Source organism: Triticum urartu, chromosome 3A (assembly GCF_056163025.1).
Source record: "Triticum urartu cultivar PI428250 chromosome 3A, HENAU_Tu73, whole genome shotgun sequence".
In the NCBI taxonomy this organism is placed as follows: domain Eukaryota; kingdom Viridiplantae; phylum Streptophyta; class Magnoliopsida; order Poales; family Poaceae; genus Triticum; species Triticum urartu.
Genome location: NC_141875.1, coordinates 617,850,726 through 617,871,770, shown reverse-complemented (window position 1 = coordinate 617,871,770; position 21,045 = coordinate 617,850,726). Strand labels below are relative to the sequence as shown.

General features: G+C 44.5%; 1 protein-coding gene across 3 annotated transcripts; it reads right to left on the bottom strand.

Annotated features, from left to right (window-relative positions):
• Positions 1 to 168: 168 nt before the first annotated feature.
• Positions 169 to 5,988, bottom strand: LOC125545463 (Protein kinase superfamily protein). Of its 3 annotated transcripts, XM_048709405.2 has the most exons (8): positions 4,332 to 5,828; positions 3,856 to 3,917; positions 3,723 to 3,812; positions 3,532 to 3,645; positions 2,944 to 3,222; positions 2,719 to 2,832; positions 608 to 680; positions 169 to 500 (listed from the first exon to the last, which is right to left on the bottom strand). In XM_048709405.2, the coding sequence occupies exons 1-8, from the start codon at positions 5,749 to 5,751 to the stop codon at positions 463 to 465; spliced, it is 2,190 nt and encodes a 729-aa protein (XP_048565362.1). In that variant the 5' UTR covers positions 5,752 to 5,828; the 3' UTR covers positions 169 to 462. The 3 variants fall into 3 exon arrangements, with proteins under 3 accessions (XP_048565362.1, XP_048565359.1, XP_048565360.1); XM_048709402.2 differs by lacking the exons at positions 3,856 to 3,917; positions 4,332 to 5,828 and adding an exon at positions 5,840 to 5,988; XM_048709403.2 differs by lacking the exon at positions 3,856 to 3,917 and having other exon boundaries at positions 4,242 to 4,351.
• Positions 5,989 to 21,045: the final 15,057 nt, after the last annotated feature.

Sequence of the window (21,045 nt, the reverse complement as noted above, 5' to 3'; positions counted from 1 at the left end):
CAGTTGAAGTGGTGCGGAAATTTTTCTCTGACGCAGAAAATTCGTGGGAAAATCACTATGATTCAAGCTGCTGCTCGGTGCAAAGTGATTTGGTAGTATAACACTGGTGCGACGGAGTTTGAGTTTCGTTCAAACTTCTGCTAATGCGGAGAACACACATGGTTGTAATTTCAGTAAATTACATCAATTCACATTTCAACCAGATGCACCGCAACAAAGTAAACGTACAGGTTCACAAAGATGCACAACGATCATCCAAAACTCACAAGTTAAAGAGTTGGGAGATATATGATTCCTAACGGAAGTACAACAAGCAGTGTTACAAATGATTCACTTGACACGTTGACGTCCATTTCAATTCTGCAAGAGCCAATTCCGCTGAACCGCTACATGCAAACTAACACACACAATGGATGGTAATGCAGGTTCAATTCGTCGCATTCAGCAACTCCGGGTCAAGTTTTACCCAACCATTGTTCGTTTTCTGCCCCGCTGCCTGACTGAAAAATCCATGCAAGGAACAGAAATAAGCCATGAGGTTAGGTTAAAACATGAGGCAGCAAATGGACATCGTACTTTGCGGAAGGGCCATGGCAACATATAATACCTTGAGCTAGCTTGTTCGTAGTGGCACACCACTGCCTTGAAGCTTTTCGGTACGCTGCAAGGATCTTCTCCATCTAATTCAAAGCAAAATGGGTGGCTGTTATCCACAAAACTGGAACAGTAATAAAGGCAGTCCATGTCGAGCACGGAAAATCCCATGGCACCGGACTAACTGCTAATATATTCTGATTTGTCAAACCCCATGTTATTTTGGAACACCGTTCTTCTAAGGCAGGGTGTGAAAAACGGCTAGGAAGTCACACACAAGACATGAATATTTCCTCAAGATAAATGGAGTAGGTGTGCTAACAATCGCAGAATAACAATTTTGGCAAATTAATTTAACCTTGTGGTCTCTGTATAGGTATGTCATTTCGGACACTGCACGGTGTACAGGAGGCAACTTGCGTACTAGTATGAGCAAGTATATCTACGTTGACCGACTGAAAGTAGTGCTAATATGACGATCATTATATATACATACTTTCAATATAATCAGTTCTCATGTTTTTACCATCATATTTTTTATAGAATACTCCCTCCATTCAACAATGTAGTGCTTCCTCTATCCACGTGCTTTAACTTTGACCGTAAATTTAACTATCAAGACCGATTGCGGCAGGGGCAAAAGTTATATCAGTGAATTTGTATTCGAAAGAAGTTTTTAATTATGTAACTTTTTCTCCCGCCGCAGTCGGTCTCGTTCGTTAAATTTATGGTCAAAGTTCGACCTCGGGAAGCGTGGGCGCACTATATTTTGGAATGGAGGGAGTATAGTATTAGAAGTGTTTCAAAAATGGACAGTTTACGGTCAAGTCAGCACCACCTGAGCATAGCAAAGAACCGTGTGAAGACTGGACGACCGGAATCTTCCTCGACAGTCGCCGACCACATGGAGTGGCTTGCCCTTTGGGACACAGGCACTCCAAATAAAGCAAAGAATCATACTTGGCGACTAATGTGCAATGGACTCGTTGTTGGAGCCGAGCTCCTTCATCGACATATCAAGATGGGTGTGTTTTGTGCTGTATGTGGTAGGGAGGAAACGCTCTACCTTAGGTTTTGGGAATGTCATCAGCACTGTTCTGGAAATTCATGCACTCGGAATTGGGAGCTCCGGTGGCGATCCTGCCGGTTTCGGCAGGCTCTCAGAGTGCACTATCTAGATGGCTGCCATCGTGGTTTGCTGGCGCTTCAGAAGAGGAAAGAGCCACAGTGGTGCAGGGTGCTTATGCACTCTGGCTACCAAGGAATGATACGCGTGAAGGCAAGAAGATCGCAGAGGCACATGTGATAGCAGGTTTGGTGATGGCCCATATGGAGGACTGGAAGTCGGTCCATGGAAACAAGGAGAGGAAAATGCATTAGGCGATGACGGAAAGATGGCGACCACCTGAGATGGGGTGGATCAAAGCCGATGTGGATGGTGTAGTATCAAAAGCTGGGGACAAAGGGGCCGGTGGCATGGTCTTCAGGGATCACGACGGTGCATTCAGAGGGGGTTTCTGCCATGTGTTCCCTTCGGTTTCCAACCCCGATGTTGCTGAACTTCTCGCCTGCCGGCGTGCTGTCAAGCTTGCAATGGAGATGAACATTCTGAAACTTCATGTCGAGATGGATTGCAAGGCTGTGGTAAGTATGCTAAATGATCCTACGAAGAACTTGTCAGCCGCTGGGCCGATCATTCAGGAGGTGAAAGAGTTGCTGCGCACTCGAATGGACTTCAAAGTTAGCTGGGTTCCGTGATCGGCTATTGGTAATTGCTCAAGATTTAGCAAGAGAGGAAGTGAATAATGATTTGTGTAAGGTGTGGGCTCATGCTCTACCAGACTGTATTCTTGGTACTGTTTTCTGCTGAGATCCCTGAATGAATAAATAGCATGAATGGTGATTTCCAAAAAAAAATGGCTACACCTTGTGCAAAAATATATACAATTATATATGGAGGGGCTACTTGCAAAAATGGCCCCCTATATATCTTTTGCTCCACAAAAAAGTAATTAATAGTCTTTGGACACATTTAGGACATCATTGATATGGTAAGAGTCATAACTTGGGAGTAAACAAAGACACAAAATATCCTAGTGTACATGATTTACACAATTCACTTACCACATCCCCACATGAAGAATGCATGGAAATCAAGGCTCTCTCAAGAACATATAGGTCCACTGCCTTGTCCTCGGGAATAGTTGATGTAAAGCTCAGACCAAAATCAATAAGAACCTGCAAAATGAAAATATAATGTGGTAAATTGATAGCCATATGCAAACTTTTTAAGTTAACACAGTAAATAGATGAATTAAAACAGGGGAAAACAAAGAATATTGTGCGCACCAGTTGATTGGTGCTGTTCTTGATCATCATATTTGAAGTTGTCAAATCACCATGGACAAGACCTCCATCGTGTAGTTTGCCAACTGCATTACCTATCTGTGTGGCAATGTCATTAAGACGTTCTTCATTTATCCCATTTGACCCAAATCCAAGAAGAATATCTTTGACGCACAAGCCATCCACATACTCAAAGGTTAATGTATGTTGAAGAGGGTCCACAGCATACAGAACTGGTGTAGGAACACCAAGCCGCCTCGCTTTTGTCATGCATCTAGCTTCCTACAGATGGAAGGGAGACCGAGGTAAGGCAAGTTTTAATATCATTTGTACATGTTACAACCTAACACGTGAACACAGATCACTCTATGATTCTATCATTCTCTTTCAATATGAAACTGTACAAGAGTTATACTTCTATCCTTAAAAGCATATGGAACTCTTTGCTGCTTGATAAACAAAATAAGAAAGAAATTTGGTATCAATACTATTCATCTTTGAAAGAATGTTTGTACAATTAATCTTAACATAAAGAAAACTGGAAGGGGTACATTATCTCAAAAGAAAAGCACATAGGTTAAGGAGACTGACAGCATTTAAGCGTTTTAGAGTCAGCTTTGAGTCCAGCAATGGGTGACGGTACTTCTTTGAAAAGCGCTCTTTGATTACGCATTTTCGTCCAACAAATGTAGAAACAAATACCCTCTGCAAACAAGCAAACAAACTATTGAAAACAGGTACGGGACAAACTGAAACTATATAAGTCTAGAGTTTTGACTCACTCCTTCAGCCCCCTGCTTTAGTAGCACACCAAAATCTTGTTGTTGCTCCTGAGATATGTCCATAAAGTTCGATGTGCGCTTAAAACAGAACTGTAACAGTGACAATAAAGAAAAGGGGGAAAGGTCAGCAAACAAAAAAACTAATCATAACAGTATACTTTATGATAGAGAACTTCGACATAAGGATTAAGGAGGGCAGTTGCTATACAATACTGCCAGAGTGCCAGTCATTTTTGCAAACTACTATAATGGCAGAACGGCAATAAAATACTAAAAGCAAAAGTAACAGCTTCACTGAATTATAGTAGTTCACTTGACTTTATTAAAAACAGTAGTCATGGAACGGATTCCACATAAAAATAGGGTAATTACATGTAAGATTCAGGAAAGATTTGACAACTGATTAATTGAGTTTATTAAGTAACAACAAAAACAAGGGTCATCAACTCATCATACATAGTTCCAAACCAAAGGTTTAGAAGCAAATATGCTCGGATAAGTTGACTAGTCCCATAGTACCTAGACTCCCTGCTTTGTCCTGGGACAGAGTATCCTACTTATTTATTGCTCCAGCAGCAGTACCCTTCTTAGTTCGGATCAAGCTCTTACAGTTCTGAGAGGTCTGTCTTTGTGCAGGACGAACTGGTCTGAATACTTCTGTCTTCAAGGGATCCAACAGATCCGATGAGCACCCTAACACAATGCCATTCTTAGTAGCATCATCCCATAACTCCTTTGCAACCTCGAACCTACCGTTCCTAGAAAGCTTTTCTATAAGCAGATCATATGTATGAGTGTCCGCTAACTCACAACTCTTCATAATTCTGAACATGTCAAGAGCATGATCAACTTTCTCTGTCCCACAAAGGATGCCAATGAGGCCATGGAAAAACTTTGCTGTCGGAAGCACCCCACTTTCAAGCATATCTTCTACAAGCCTTTTTCCTCTGATAATTCTATCGGTCAAATAGAGGACCTTAACTACAAGATAGTAGCTAACCCAGTCAGGTGAGCACCCTTCTTCTCCTTCCCTCATCAAATAGAGGATTCTGTATGCTTCTTTCACTCTTCTTGCTCGTCCCAAACAAGACAGTAAGATGTTGAAGCTGGATGAATCAGGGGTGACACCATAGGACCTCATCTCAGTTAAGATATCCATGGCCTCAGAAACAAGCGCAGAAGGATTAAACTTGAGGTTTCTATTGCACACGCAGTTTAGAAAGTCGTTGAACGACGGCAATCCCAATGGGCAGCCTGAGGACTTGATATCATCAAGGACTCTCCGAGCTTCCTTAGCATTTCCATGGACGCACCATCCATGGAGGAGGCTACGCTGAACGATGCTGACCATGGGCTCCGCTGAGAGTTTGCTCTTATGGTGCCACACAACACCCTGCGCCTCACGAGCATAGCCCTTCATGCACAATGTCTGGACCATGGCAAGGCTGCTGCACCATATGCCTTCCCCTCCAGCACCCGGGCCTTGCTGAGGCAGCAATTTCTGCCTCTCCAAGCCTCTGAACAACCTAACAGCCTCATCCTCCTTCCCTGCCTTGACAAGAGCCTCGACCACAGCGGTGAACGTCTCCGGAGCCATCCTACGGCCATCCTTCTCCCCATCTCCCACAGCAATTTTCATAGCGGTGAGGTCACCCATCCGCGCAAGCACCGCAATCGCCCTGTCGTGCTCCTCATCCCCCAATCCGGCGGGGTCCTTAGAGCGGCACCACGATAGGAACCGCAGCAGCCTCCTGCCTGAATCACTCCTCTCGCTACAAGAATCGATCACCCGCCTGACCAGGGCCGGCGATATGGCCAGGTTCAGGCGATCCAGCCTGCTTCCCACCTCGTCCAGGCTCCCGGAGCCGAAGCACACGACGTCGCGCACCGCCGCCTCGGATTCCCCCTCCTGCCACGCGCCGGAGCACATAGCGCGACGGATTCGGCAGCGTCCCAGCCTCGAGCTTGGCGCGAGGGAGCTCTGGATCAGGCTAAGCGCCGTTACTGATCTCCTCATCACCGTCGCCATCACGGCCCGGTGAATCCCCAACCCAATACGGACACAATTTGGTCTGGAGCAGAGAGGAAGCGGGAGTGGTGGGTCGTGGAGAACTGACCTTTATGGGTTTACACGGCCTCCGCCGCCAACGACGCGCTGCTCCGGGGCGAGGCTGACGGAGGAGGAGGGCGGCGGCGGCGGGGTTCGGGGTTCGGAACAGAAGCACTGCTGGCCAACCAGGAGAACCTAGGCGCCCTTTGGGTAACTGGGCCGGTAAGCCGTAGCAAATCCTGCCACGTGCAGAGAAAAAATAGATTTCACACAAGAGTTTCAAAAAAACAAGAGTCCATCTTTATCTTTATATCTTTATTCTTTATCTATTTCTATTTCTATTTCTATTTTTCTAATCTAATCTATTCTATTTTCTATTTTCTATTTTTAATCTATCTAATTTTAAAGGAAGAATTGTTTCTTCACTTTTTTTGGTTTGCGGTGGGACCAGATGTTTTTTCGTCTGTCACAAATCCTCTCGAGCTAGTTTGCTTTTGGTGGTGGGCTCGAACTATATCTGGCCATGGGCCGGGCCGGGCCGGGCTTGGGCCGGGCCTGAAAAAGCCCACGGCAGAAAACTGAGGCCCAGTCCCTCCCAGGCCCTACCATCGGGCCTACTTTTCAAGCCCAAGCCCGACCCATCTGGTAAAAAGCCCTGAAAAGCCCTTAGGGCTTAGGGCCGTGGGCCGGGCCTCTTCCTTAAAATGCCAATATGCCAAGCCCAAGCCCGTCCAAGCCCTGCTGGTTGGCTCAAAACTCAGGCCCAAGCCCGGCCCACGGGCAAGCCCATCAGGCCTAGGCCCTGGATTTTAGGGCCGGGCCTGGGTGGGCCGACAGGGCCGGGCCTAAGATGGCCAGGACTAGCTCGAACCAGCAACCGGCTGCTGCTACACCCGCGTACCTAGCCACTACACCAGCCTGCCTTCGGTGCAAGTTTAGCAGCGCGGCCTTTAAAGAAAAGAGAGAGTGGCAAAGCAAAACACAAAAAAGGCTAACAAAAAATGGTGTGTGAGTGGGACCAATCATATGACCTCCCGTAAGTTAACAACGTCCCTAGCCATTGTAGTTCTTCGATTTTTTTATCTAAAAATTGCAGCGAAAGATTTAAACTTTGTTAAGTTTGCAAAAAAAAATTGAAAAGAAGTGAACAAATTTTCAAAATCTAAACAATGTTTGAATTTCTGGACAAATTTGAAAACAAGATTATTTTTTTGAAAAAATGAACTAAAAAGAAACCTTGAGTTAGTAAATTGGGCTAGCTCGTACTTCTTTCTATTACATTCATCCATCATTATTAAGCCAGGTGCAATGAGTATGTCCGTTATTTTTGGGCCGTTCGATAAAAATGCTTGATTTATTCTCTCCAGCAGATCGTTATAGAGCATCAGCCAATGTATGCGATGGGTTTTCTTTCCTCCGACTGGTGCATTGTATGCGGGCTCAATTATCCCACGTGGCAGCCAAAATGTAATATTTACGTGGAAATTGCTTCTTCACACAGTCATTGGCTACAGTTAGATGCATTTAATCTTCACGCGAGGCTGTCTCTTGGTCGTAGAGTTTTGCCCTCGAGCGCTTTAAATTCAGATGAGAGGGTTTATTTACTTATCAATTTAAATACTAGCTTCTCATTTTCTTACACTAAATTTCATCAGTTTATATATGTTTACAAGTTGTGTGGAAAATCAATAAACCGCTTCATAAATTGATAGAGGGTGAGGAGTGGGTACCGATTATCCCTGGAGAAACGAACACATAATTGTTTTGTTATAAATGAGCAGGGAGGATTTAACTCACATTTCTCAAAAAGAAGAAATCAAGTCCCAATGTTCTGGGTGCTTTTTACGCGGGATTGTCGATGAACATGAGATAGACAGTATATTACGCGGGATTATGATATAACTTAATATAAAATTGCAATCCGACAATGTTTAACTTGGCCGTATTGTATGTTCATCAACTGCACATTCACAACCTAGATTTAGGGTTAATACATATATATATGATTATAAGTTCAAATATAGTGCGGAGTGCCCTTAAGGAAATTAAGTGTGTCAGTTAAAACTACTTAATGAGTTGATATGTCGTACTTGCACATCCAATGTTCTCTAAATTTAAGTACATATCAATTTTCTCTCCCGTTGCAATGCACAGACATATGTGCTAGTAATTTCCTAAAAAAATACATGAGACTTAAAAAAACTTCAGGTGAGTTTATATTAAACTAAAAATAGTAGAAAAATGAGGAAGAGGAAGGATCAGAGAAAGACTCGATAGAGGATTAGTAAATGAGATTTGGTCAAGATTGTTCCCACAGGTGGCATTAGAGAACTTGGAATTTAACCACCGGCCATTGTTAGTTAACACAGAGTATTATTCCTAGCCGGTTGCAGGTGGAAGTGGCCAGCAGAAAAAGTTTGAAGCTCGCTGGTTACGGGAAGAGAAGTTTAATGAGACGGTACTACAGGCTTGGGCGAAGGTTGGCTCTGATCCAATGGCAACAAATATTTATAAAAAAGCTTAATATGATGCACACACAGTTTCATGATTGGGACCAGCGGGTCTTAAAAAAACCAAAAAAGCGTTTGCGTAAAGCTCAGCGAGACATGGAAAAAATAATGTCCGGGCCGATGAATGCGGAAAATAAGGAGAAAAAGAAAGAGCTGGAGGAACTAATAGAATACTTATTGGAATTGGAGGAGATCCAAGCAAGGCAGATTTCACAGGCGACCTGGCTAACTAGCGGTGACCAGAATACCGCGTTCTTTCAGGCGTTCGCATCTGCGAGAATGAAAAGAAATTTCATCAAGAAACTTAAAAGTGAAGGTGGAAATTGGTTAGAAGGTGATGCAGCTCTTAATCCCCATGTTCAGAATTATTTTTCTAACCTTTTCACACAAGAAGTGCAGCAAACAAGTTCGGAAGTGCTAGCTAAAGTGCAACCGAAAGTCACAAATCAAATGAATGATATGTTGATGGCACCGTTCACGGCAGAAGATATTCGCAAGGCTGTTTATAGTATTGGAGATATGAAGGCGCCCGGGCCTGATGGATTGCATGCTATATTTTTCAAAAAGTATTGGCATATTCTTGGAGAGGAAATAACTCAGGAGGTAATGGTTGCAATAAATTCCAGGAAAATTCCAGATGAGTGGAATGATACAACAATTGTCATGATCCCCAAGGTTGAATCCCCTGAACTAGTTACTCAGTTTCGTCCTATTAGCTTATGCAATGTCCTTTATAAAATTGTTTCAAAGATGTTAGCACTACGCTTGGAAAACATTCTGCCGGAAATTATATCCCCAACGCAAAGTACTTTTGTTCCGGGTAGAATGGTTACGGATAACATCTTGATAGTATATGAATGTATTAATAAGATCAAAAACAAGAGGTCGGGCAAAACGGGATTATGTGCGGTTAAGCTTGACATGCACAAAGTATATGACCGAATTGAATGGAATTTTCTGAGGGATACGTGAAAGTGCGTTATATCGACTAGAGGGGGGGTGAATAGGCGATTTTTATGAAAGTCTTCAGAACATGGGAGTTTTGAAGAGAAACGATAAAATTAAACCTATTACCATGCAGCGGAAGGTAGGCTACACTAGGCAAACCATAGTCAAGTATTCAATGAAGTGAAAGCACAAAGACTAATAGCAGCTAGGTAGTAAGGATCAGGTAGGAAGATATTGTGAAGCCAAACAGAACACGCAGTCACTCAGTGAAGACAAATTATAGAGCAAACATACAATGACTTCAGAAGGAGTAACAGTAAGTAAAGTGAAGTGAAGATGAAACCAGTGACTCGTTGAAGACAATGATTTGTTGAACCAGTTCCAGTTGCTGTGACAATTGTACGTCCGGTTGGAGCGGCTAGGTATTTAAACCTTAGGACACACAATCCCGGATACCCAGTCCTCACCGTATTCTCCTTGAGCTAAGGTCACATAGACCTCGCCCAATCACTCTGGTAAGTCTTCAAGGTAGACTCCCAAACCTTCACAGACTTCGTTCACCGGCAATCCACAATGTCTCTTGGATGCTCAGAACGCGACGCCTAACCGGCTGGAGGATGCACAGTCCTCAAGTGTAATAAGTCTTCAGATCACACAGACAAGAAGACTTAAGTGATGCCCAATTCTCTCTGGCTCTGGGTGGTTAGGGCTTTATCCTCGCAAGGAATTCTCTCTCAAAGGCTTCGAGGTGGGTTGCTCTCAAACGACAAAAGCCGTACTCTCAATCTGAGCAGCCAACCGTTTATGGTTGTAGGGGGTGGGCTATTTATAGCCACTTGGCAACCCGACCTGATTTGTCCGAAATGACCCTGGGTCACTAAGGAACTGACACGTGTTCCAACGGTCAGATTTCAAACTCACACGGCAACTTTACTTGGGCTACAAGCAAAGCTGACTTGTCCGACTCTGGACAAGATTCGCTCTCATAGTCTTCACTCGAAGACATAGGTTTTTGGTTTAGGCATCACTTCAGTCATTCTGACTGGTTCTCTTCGACCCCACTTAACAGTACGGTGGTTCCTATGACTCAACACAAGAAAAAGAACTACGAAAGATCTAAGTCTTCGAGCTCCATAGGCTTCATATCGTGTCTTCTCTTGTCATAGTCTTCAATGTGAATATCTTCATATACCACCTTTGACTTCAATGTCTTCATAAAGTTTTAGGGGTCATCTCTGGTAGTAAAACCGAATCATGAGGGACTTCTACCTGTGTTATTCTGCAATTCTCACAAACACATTAGTCCCTCAACTAGGTTTGTCGTCAATACTCCAAAACCAACTAGGGGTGGCACTAGATGCACTTACAATCTCCCCCTTTTTGGTGATTGATGACAAACTAGTTGAAGTTTTCAACGGGGAATTAATCTGTGAAATTGTAAAGAATAAGGAATTGTCTTCATAAGTTGCAAGGGCTCCCCCTGAAGATGTGCATATAAGTTAATTTGCTTTTGGAATGCAAATGCACATGGCAGGTGGTACTTGTGGAGATCCACTTCAACTTATGATGACAATCCACTATGCATGTGAAAGTATATGAAGATAATGCCATGCATAATGGAAAATGGACGTCTGCAGAATGAGCTAAGTGCGGAATTTATCGTCGCACATGCGGAATTTATCTTCGCAAAACAAGGTGGCGAATAAGTAGCAGACGACCATCTAGTTTAAATGTTACAACTCATAAGAACCAAATGTAGCAAAAAAATGAGAGTTGTAAGCACGAAGCAAAATATAAGGCACCCGCCCATATGTACCCGTTTGAAGACTATCAATCTCATATGCTTCTCCCCCTTTTGTCAGTAATGACCAAAAAGGTTTGAAGACATAGAGCCTCTACTCGTTCCCGTGAGGAGTAGCAGGGTTGTTGGTGTTGTTTGGCGGTGCAGAAGAGCTTGGAGGTCCTGAAGCAGGTGGCGGTGAAGTAGCATCGTCTTCTTCCTCAATAATTCTGGCATTGACTGTGGCAGCAGAGGAAGAGAACTCAGAGTCTTCAAGGGATGGAGTTCTCAGCAGCACAACCCTTCGAGGAGGTGTGGAGTCAAACTTGAATCTCTCAGTGAAGCCATCCTCTTGAAGATCAGCTTCAGAAAGCATCATCGTTAGCCCTTTCCATGTGCGGCGACAGGTTTCATGAGCAACGAAAGCATTCTTGGTGGCAAGATTTCGAGTGCGATTAACATCCACCAAGAGGCTTTTCATCTGACTCTTCAGCCAGTCATGATGCCTATCTTGTTTCTGATGTAGGGCCACAAGAAGCTCTCGGTCGTTGAGAACACGAGTGCGCTTCTTGGGTCTTGAAGCAGTGGCACTGTCAGTGGCTTCAGTGGAAGCAGGGTGTGGTGCACGTGTAGTGCCAGCCAAAGGATACACCCGAGAAACTGCTTCAACGCCTTCAACGTTCTGTGTAAAACTCTGATGTTATGCATTCTGAAGATTTAGAGGTTGCTTGGCAGGCTCAGAATATATGGCTTCAGTAGACATGTCCACGTCAGGCAAGAAGATCCGATGGTTGCGGGCTGAGGGCTGATAAGAGATGGCAGAGTGTAGCTTGATCAGCCGCATGACCCAAGGGGCGTAGAACTTCAGACCAAACAGATCAATGCCTGATGCAGCAAGTTGGCGTATGAAGAAGTCCTGTGCATTGAAGCATTTGCCATGAAGTATATAGAAGACCAAAGTCTTCATTGCACCCTGAAGCTTGGCATTTGGAGAGTGCCCTTTGATAGGCCAGAGAGTTCGCCTGATGATGTGATAGATGGTTCTGGGCAGGTACTCAAGGTCTTCAACGAAGAACTCTGTGGGATACGCAGCATCTTGAGGCAATGGCTTCATCATGCTGAGCATTTGACTCATATTAGGTTCTGGCCGCTGAAAGATGCTCTCAATAGCTTCAGCATGCAGCTGACAGCCTTGCTCGAAGAGATCGCCAGGAGTGGGCAAGCCAGTAAGCTCAATGATGTCAAATGCATTGGCTTCATGATGAACGTTGCCAGTCATCCACTCCAGGACCCAAGTCTTCGGATCTCTGCTATACCCTTTGATGTGAAGTGTGGCATAGAATTGTAGCAGCAGCTCTTCATTCCAATGCTCTTCATCAATAACAAACTGCAGCAGACCCACTTGCTTGAAGCAATCCAACGCTTCTTCTAGACAGGGCAGACCAGCTATAGTTTCAACGTCAAGGCACTTGTGTGGGAAGATGCGACCTTGGTTGTAAAGAATGCAAGAGTAATAGCTTCGCTGAGGATAGCTCCAGAACCGATCAGATGATATCCTTTCCCTTGAGTAGGGGTTCCTGGAGCTATCGAAGAACGTGTTGTCTGCCCTGAAGCCATTGATGTTGAAGGAGCCAGGTGTTGATGCAGGACCTGGAAACCTTGGCGGTCTTGGGATTGGCTTCTGGACCTGAGGCCTGTGCTCAACATGATAGTTGAATTGGGGATCGGCAGTAGACTCAGGAACAGAAGTGGCGGGATCAGTGGCTTCGCTGTCTTCTGAAGCTTTTGCTGGGGAGGGCTCCACATTAGCTTCATTGGTGGTTGTGGCAGCCTCAAGATTTGCATCCTCCACTTGACTAGCTGGAGGGTCGGTCACAGGCACGTTCTCCTGGAGAACTGCTTCTTGGTGGAGCGGGGGAGTGGGATCTTGTGGTACTTCTTCTTTTGCGGCTGATGCAGCTGGAATGTCTTCAGCAGAGACTTGAGGCCTTGGACCTTTGCGAAGCCTGCAGAACGCAGTCGACGCATGTGTAGTTGGAGTGGGCTGGGCCTCATAGTCTTCTTCCTCTTGTGGGCGATCCGCCCATAAAGCATCCTGTGCAATTGGCGTTAGTGGACGACCAATGCTGATGAGTTCGCTGTTTTCTAACTGAGGAAGGACTACATCACCTTCTACATTGTCATGATGACCAATGTCTTCAGCAACGATCGAATTAGCTGCTGGAATGTCTTCAGCTTCAGGAGCCTCTGTGGAAGCAGGCTCATGAACTGTCAGTTGACGTTCTGCGTCAGGATGAACCATAGAAATGGGTTCAACTATCAAGGGCTCTGTGGGAGCAGCCCGAGCTTTCTTGGTTTTTCACTTTTTCTTGGTGGGGGCAGTAGGAGAGTCTTCAGAGTGTTTTCTCTTCCTGGCTTCAGCCTCAGCAGTTTTTGTCTTCTTGAGCTCTGAAGCTGTTGACCGGCTCTTTGGCTTCGAGCTAGTCATTCTTATTGGGAAGACAATCGGAACTGCTTCTTGCCTTGGTGCATCAGATTCAGCCGTAGCAGGCTTCTTCTTCTTCTTTGCGGCCATCCTGGGGTCGATGCCAGGACGCCCAAGTGCCTTGCGCTTCTCAGCCTCATTATAGGCTTGCACACATCTGTCAGCCAGAGTCTTCATGCGCTCACGCGAACCCTGAGCTTCTGCACGCTTCTTCACAAAGGCTTCCTTGAGCTCATGCATCATTGTCTTGAAGTTCTTCACTTCTTGCACGCTGAGCTTGGCCATATGCTTCTTGAACTGAGCCTTTTCATAGTCAATCTTCTGCTTCAATTCAACAATGCGTTGGGCAATAGCAAGTTCTGAAGTAATGGCGCCTTGAAAGGCGACACTGAGGCCAATAGGTAGCTGCAGATCTTCAAAGCTGATGTTTGGCGTGTCAAACCACTCGTCAATGAAGTTGTGGATGATGGTGACATCAAAGAGAGGTAGATCATTGAAGATTTCTGCTTCTTCTTTGCTCTTGATGAGTTGCTCAAGAGCGTAATCGGCAAGATCTTCATCACTTGACAGATCAATGTCGTCATTGCGCAGGATGGCAGCAGCTGTTAGCTCTTTGCCAGTGTGAGACAGAGGCATCTTGGCCTTCTGGGGCTTGGAGACGCGTGATAAATCTTCAGACTACACACTGTCTTCAGGAGGTGCAGTTGCCAATGGCTTCGCCCTTGAGATTTTTGGTGAAGGGGCTGGCTTTGAAGCTTTTGGCTTCTTCAACTGCTTTGGCTTCGGCACTGCAGGCGCGTCATCAGACTCAGTGTCAGCCGCAGTCTCTTTCACTCCAGTCCCTTGAACCAAGATGTAGGTGATGAGGCCTTCAAGGTTGGCGAAAGGACCGATGACATTGGGTTCTGCATGTCGTGTGCCATCTGCCCTTGGAGATGAGGGACCAGAGTTGAAGTCTAACCCAAAAGTCTTCTTGTTCTGCTTCGCAGAGTTTTGAGCAAACTGAAAGTTGCGCTTGAACAGATTGTCGTCACGACACCATAGCAGTGATGACGAGTATGCATCAGCAGGCTGTGGTCCACGGACCATGCATGGATAGAAGCCTTGAGCAATGGCTTCATCTCTGGACCTGGGTAGAAGATTCTTGAATAGGATGTCTCCCCACAGTCTCTTGATGGCGTTTTTCTCAGCATACTCCTGGGTCACAAATCTGTATTTGAACCATTGTTCTGCCCAATATCTTCGAATCCATTGGATTCGGGTCTTGCGCTGACTGTAATCCTCTTCAGGATCTGTCTTGTACATTTCTGAGAGTTCATCTGGCAGATCTCTGGAGGTCTCACCACGACGCTTTCTGCCACCCTTCCTTGCTGCCTTTTCTGAAGCCATAAACTTTAACTTGAAAGGCTTCAAGACGTTCAAAGGCTTCAAAGGTTTTCGTTTGCTGGACCAACAGGAACTGGCTTCGGGAGAATTTATGTGAAGCTGTAAGAATTCTGCAAATGAATGCAGACTATGAGAACCAAAGGATTCTCCCACGGACATGTACCTGTGACAACATTAAGGTGCGAGGGAAGGGGAAGAGGTCATATGCATTCTCAGAAGATTTTGAAGATAAATCAGTTTAGAAGACATTGACCTCATTGTGCAAAGACATTCACTCATAGATAATAAGTTGGTTCCAGATTTGTACGAATCCACAGATCAGTACAAGTGAGGAATCTAACTACTTTGTGAAGCACAAGTGAATATACTAGGCATGTTATGAGATGCAGTATGAAAGAGATCTAGCTTGTGTGAACAGAAACTGCTTGTGGTAGAAAGTGACAGATCAATAGGATCAACGGTGCTGTAAAAAGGGAGTTTTATTTACCACACTGAGAACTGCTAGACGAAGTGGGAGATGAGGCAGAGCAGTTCGATCCTCCGTGCCCTAACTTGGCGACGGAGGACACCTACGGCGACGGCGGAGAGTACGATGTCCGCGATCGGCGTGAAGACGGCGTCGGAGAGGTTGCGGCAGCGAAGCGCTTCGTCGCCGGCGTCGTCGAGAGCTAGCGATGGTGCTAGGGTTTGTGCGAGGGTGGAAGAAGAGATAATGACCGCTATGAGTGTGAATTTATAGGCACAGGGGCGGCACTGTGCTATTACACAGGTGCCCCTGGCGATTCGCATCTGAGGAACACGTGGCCAGTATGCAGAATTTTGGGGTTTGTTCCACGTCCCACGTACGCCTGGATTGTAGGGTGGTCGTTCCTACTTCTCCGAATTTCATGTGGAGGAATGAGCATTGAAAACGGACTTAATGGTTGTCTCTGTATCTTCTGCTGACAAGGACGCAGAGAAGACATTCAACAGTTTCAATAGAATGCATATGACTTGGAGAGATAGAGTTTGAGATAGAAAGCATAGAGAGGTTGGGGTCCGATCACATTCACTTAGTTCAAAAGATTCAACACGAAGACATAGCTATAAGTGAATGTTGTAGAGGACAGAACACTAGCATATATATATATATCTATAATCAACATAGTGAAGATAATCATGAAAATATGTTGAGATCGAAGCCAAACCAAATGTGAAGACATTGCAAGGTAACGCCATGAGTGAAACACTTCAAAATAGAACGTTTGGTGGTGGCGTTACCCACCGTATAGGAAGTATTAGACCCAGACACGACGCACAATTATCGTGGCGCTCCGAAGTCAAATTCCACATTAATGTATTCACACTTAGAATGTATGTCTTCATTGATTGAAGATATACTTCACTTCGTGTGTTGCACATCTAAGTCATCAATATGCATAAGGGTTAGGATGTGTGCCTGATCACAGGACATTTGAGGATTTCAGGATATTTAGCTCACACCGTAACTTGCAAAACCTCTTCTCATCCAAGGGCTTGGTGAAGATATCTGCCAATTGCTCTTCAGTGTTGACGTGTATGATATCAATGTCTTCCTTCACAACATGATCTCTGAGAAAGTGATGACGAATTTCAATGTGTTTGTCTTCAAGTGCTGAACTGGGTTGTTAGCAATCTTGATGGCGCTTTCGTTGTCACAGTAAAGTGGCACTTGCTTCAGATGAATGCCATAGTCCTTGAGTGTTTGCTTCATCCACAGAAGCTGAGCGCAGCAAGATCCAGCAGCAATGTATTCAGATTCAACAGTGGAGAGAGATACACACTTCTGCTTCTTTAGACCAACATACAAGTGATCGTCCCAGAAAGTGACATGTGCCTGATGTAGACTTGCGATCAACTTTGTCACCAGCATAATCAGCATCCGAGAATCCAACCAGATCAAACTCTGAGCCCTTTGGATACCATAATCCTAGAGTTGGGGTGTGAGCCAAATATCGAAGAATTCGCTTCACAGCTAAGTGATGCGACTCCTTTGGTGCCGCTTGAAATCGAGCACACATGCAAACACTAAGTATAATATCTGGCCTAGATGCACATAGATAAAGTAAAGAACCAATCATGGAGCGGTATACCTTTTGGTCGAACTCTTTACCATTGTCGTCAGGACCCAGATGATGTTTGGCTGACATTGGTGTTGTGAAGCCTTTGCAGTCTTGCATACCGAACTTCTTCAGGCAATCTTTGAGATACTTATCTTGAGATATGAAGATGCCATTGCGTTGTTGTTGTATTTGAAGACCAAGGAAGAACTTCAGCTCCCCCATCATGGACATCTGATATTGCTCTTGCATCATATATCCAAACTCTTCACTGTACTTCTGATTGGTGCAGCCGAAGATAATGTCATCCACATATATTTGGCACACAAACAGTTCACCATCATATGTCTTCGTGAAAAGAGTGGGATCTAGGGAACCAGGTATGAAGCCTTTGCTCTTCAGAAAGTATTTGAGTGTGTCATACCAGGCCCTAGGGGCTTGTTTGAGGCCATACAGTGCCTTGTTGAGCTTGTATACCATGTCAGGATGTTTTGGATTTTCAAAGCCAGGCGGTTGTGCAACATACACTTCCCCTTCAATCTTCCCATTGAGAAAGGCACTCTTCACATCCATTTGATATAGAAGTATGTTATGATGATTTGCATAGGCCAGCAGTATGCGTATGGCTTCAAGTCTAGCCACAGGAGCAAATGTTTCATCGAAGTCAATGCCTTCCACTTGAGTATATCCTTGAGCAACGAGACGAACTTTGTTTCTGACAACTTGACCATGCTCATCTTGCTTGTTGCAGTATATCCATTTGGTGCCTATTATATTGTGCTTCCGTGGATCAGGACGCTTAACCAGTTCCCATACATTATTCAGCTCAAACTGTTGAAGCTCTTCTTGCATAGCTTGAATCCATTCAGGTTCCATGAAGGCTTCTTCAACTTTCTTGGGTTCTGATATTGAGACGAATGCGAAGTGCCCACAGAAACTTGCTAGCTGAGTTGCCCTTGAACGAGTGAGTGGACCAGGTGCATTGATTGGCAACGCGAGGATGTACAGGGCGAAGACTTTGCTCTTGATGTTCATTGTCGTTGTTGGAAGGAATATCTTCAGGCTGAGCATTGTCTTCATGTTGATCAGGTGCTGAAATGATAAGTTCTTCTTCAGGATGAGCTTCAGAAGGTATAATTTCTCCAGTTCCCATCAGCTTGATTGATTCACTGGATGGAACTTCATCTAGCACATTTGGCAGCTGCTCTCTTTGTGAACCGTTGGTCTCATCGAATCGCACATCCACTGTTTCAACCACTTTGTAATGAAAGAGATTGAAGACTCTGTAGGAGTGCGAATCCTTTCCATATCCAAGCATAAAACCCTCATGTGCTTTTGGTGCAAATTTTGAGGTGTGATGTGGGTCTTTGATCCAGCACCTTGCGCCAAATACTCTGAAGTAACTGACATTTGGCTTCTTGCCAGTAAGGAGATCATAAGATGTCTTGTTCAGTAGCTTGTGAAGATAAACACGATTGATTGTATGGCATGCAGTATCAATGGCTTCGGGCCAGAATTTTCTTGGGGTCTTGTATTCATCTAGCATCGTTCTGGCCATCTCAATTAGTGTTCTATTCTTGCGTTCGACGACGCCATTCTGCTATGGCGTGTACGGGGCTAAGAATTCATGTGTGATGCCCAAGGTATCAAGATATGTATCAAGGCCAGTGTTCTTGAATTCAGTGCCATTGTCACTTCTGATGTGCTTTATCTTGGCGCCAAAATTGTTCATCGCTCGATTGGTGAAGCGTCTGAAGACATCCTGCACTTCAGTCTTGTAAAGGATTATGTGCACCCAAGTATATCTAGAATAATCATCAACAATAACGAAGCCATAGAGGCAAGCAGTAGTAGTTAGAGTTGAGTAATGAGTGGGACCGAAAAGATCCATGTGAAGCAGTTCGAAGGGTCGAGTAGTGGTCATGATTGTCTTCGAGGGATGTTTGGCCCTCGTCATCTTCCCTGCTTCATAGGCACCGCATAAGTGGTCTTTCTTGAACTTGATGCCCTCGATGCCTATGACATGCTTCTTCTTCGCAAGGGTGTGGGGGTTCCTCATGCCAGCATGTCCAAGCCTCCGATGCCAGAGCCAGCATTCTGAAGCCTTTGCTAGAAGACATACTGCAAGCTGTGGCCCTGCTGAGAAATCTACCACGTACAAATCATCTTTTCGATACCCTTCAAACACTAGAGACTTGTCAGATTCCATTAGTACAAGGCAACGATATTTTCCAAACATTACGATCATGTTCAAATCGCAAAGCATTGAGACAGACATTAAGTTGAAGCCAAGGGATTCAACAAGCATGACTTTATCCATGTGTTGATCCCTTGAGATTGCAACTCTACCTAGACCCAATACCTTACTTTTACCAGTGTCAGCAAATGTGATGTGGCTCTTGTCGGATGGACGTAAGGTTGAGTCCATAAGAAGACTTCTTTTGCCAGTCATGTGATTTGTACACCCACTGTCAATAATCCATTCTGAAGACGCTGGTGTCGTACCCTACAATGCAGTTAGGGGGATAGGCTTCACCAAGAGCATTGTGAAGCAAAAAAATTTGACGAACCAGTGGGTTATGAAAGCTTAGATCCAGGTTAGGACTAATAGGGAGAGTAGCAAGCGATTCAGGTACGAAGTACATAGTAAGACCATTTGGGCATTTGATCTTGCGCCCTACAAGATGTTTAAGGTCCCCAGCAATAGCGTCAGACGATTTTGGTTTTCTGCTGGAGATCTTTCCCTGCAAAAGAGAGTTAAGCCTTCTTAACCACCCACATTTTCAAGGGTGGCTTAGAAGCAATAAGTCTAAGTGCAGCATCTGAGAATTTTGGCTTTGAAGCCTTAGCGAACAGTCTTGCAGGCGGACAATAGTACTCATAAGAATAAGCAGAATAGTTCTTGGTCTTATGAACATGGCGGTTTGATGAACCGCTCTCATATTCATATGCCTGAGTATGGTTTCCCTGCAAAACATTTGCGTTAGTGCGACTCAGGTGAGTCCTCTGTTTGTATGAAGCCTTTGGACCGTATGAAGCCTTTGGTCTGAGGTTTGTCTTCTTCAAGTGAGGTGTCATGAAGACATTCACGGGAAGATTTTCAAGACACCTTTTCGGAACCCGGATCTTCTTCATAGGCGGTCCATTCCTGCAGTTAGTACCAATGTACCTGGCAAACACTTCACCATTCTGATTCTTAAACAGTATATAGTTTGCATCAAAGGATTCATCAATGATAATGGGGTTAGCACAAATGAAGCCAGTTAGATTGGATGGATCTGCTGAAGGTTCCTTTGCAGCTACCCACATGGTTTTGGGGTACTGCTCAGGTTTCCAGTAAGAGCCATCTGCATTCATTTTCCTTACGAACCCAACACCCTCTTTCCTAGGGTTTCGGTTCAGAATCTACTTTTTGAGGACATCACATAGTGTCTGATGCCCTTGAATACTTTTGTACATCCCTGTTTCAAGCAATGTCTTCAACCTAGCATTCTCATCGGCAATAGCGGTGGTATCCTCAGCAGAGGGGTTAGTTACCGCATCAACAGTTGAAGATATTGCAACAGCAGTAGCAGTAGAACATTCAGCAACAGAAGTAGCATTATCACGCTCAATGCATTTAAGACATGGTGGTTCAAATCCTTCCTGAGCGGGACTGATCTGTTTGGCGCGAAGTGACTCGTTTTCCGTTTGAAGATCTTCATGAACCGCTCTCAATTTCTCAAGATCTTGCTTCCTTTGAAGATAATCATAGGAAAGCTTTTCATGAGTTGTTGAGAGAGTTTCATGACGACTTTCAAGTTCCTGATACTTAACATGAAGATTTTTTATGTCTTCAATTAAGGATTCAGATCGAGTCATTTCAGCACCTAACAGATCATCGCTTCTGTCTAACAGTTTTTGAATATGTTCCATAGCTTTCTGTTGTTCAGTTGCAATTTTAGCAAGTGTTTTTGTTGGAAATATGCCCTAGAGGCAATAATAAATTAGTTATTATTATATTTCCTTGTTCATGATAATCGTTTATTATCCATGCTAGAATTGTATTGATAGGAAACTCAGATACATGTGTGGATACATAGACAA

What these genes read in the sequence shown, in the direction of transcription:
- LOC125545463 (XM_048709405.2), bottom strand. Translation starts at nt 5,751, where the DNA reads ATGGCGACGGTGATGAGGAGATCAGTAACGGCGCTTAGCCTGATCCAG. An exon ending in AAGACAGACCTCTCAGAACT is followed by an intron (nt 3,918 to 4,331) that starts GTAAGAGCTTGA and finishes TATAGCAACTGC; the next exon opens with CCTCCTTAATCCTTATGTCG. An exon ending in ATTCTTCATGTGGGGATGTG is followed by an intron (nt 681 to 2,718) that starts GTAAGTGAATTG and finishes GCTTTGAATTAG; the next exon opens with ATGGAGAAGATCCTTGCAGC.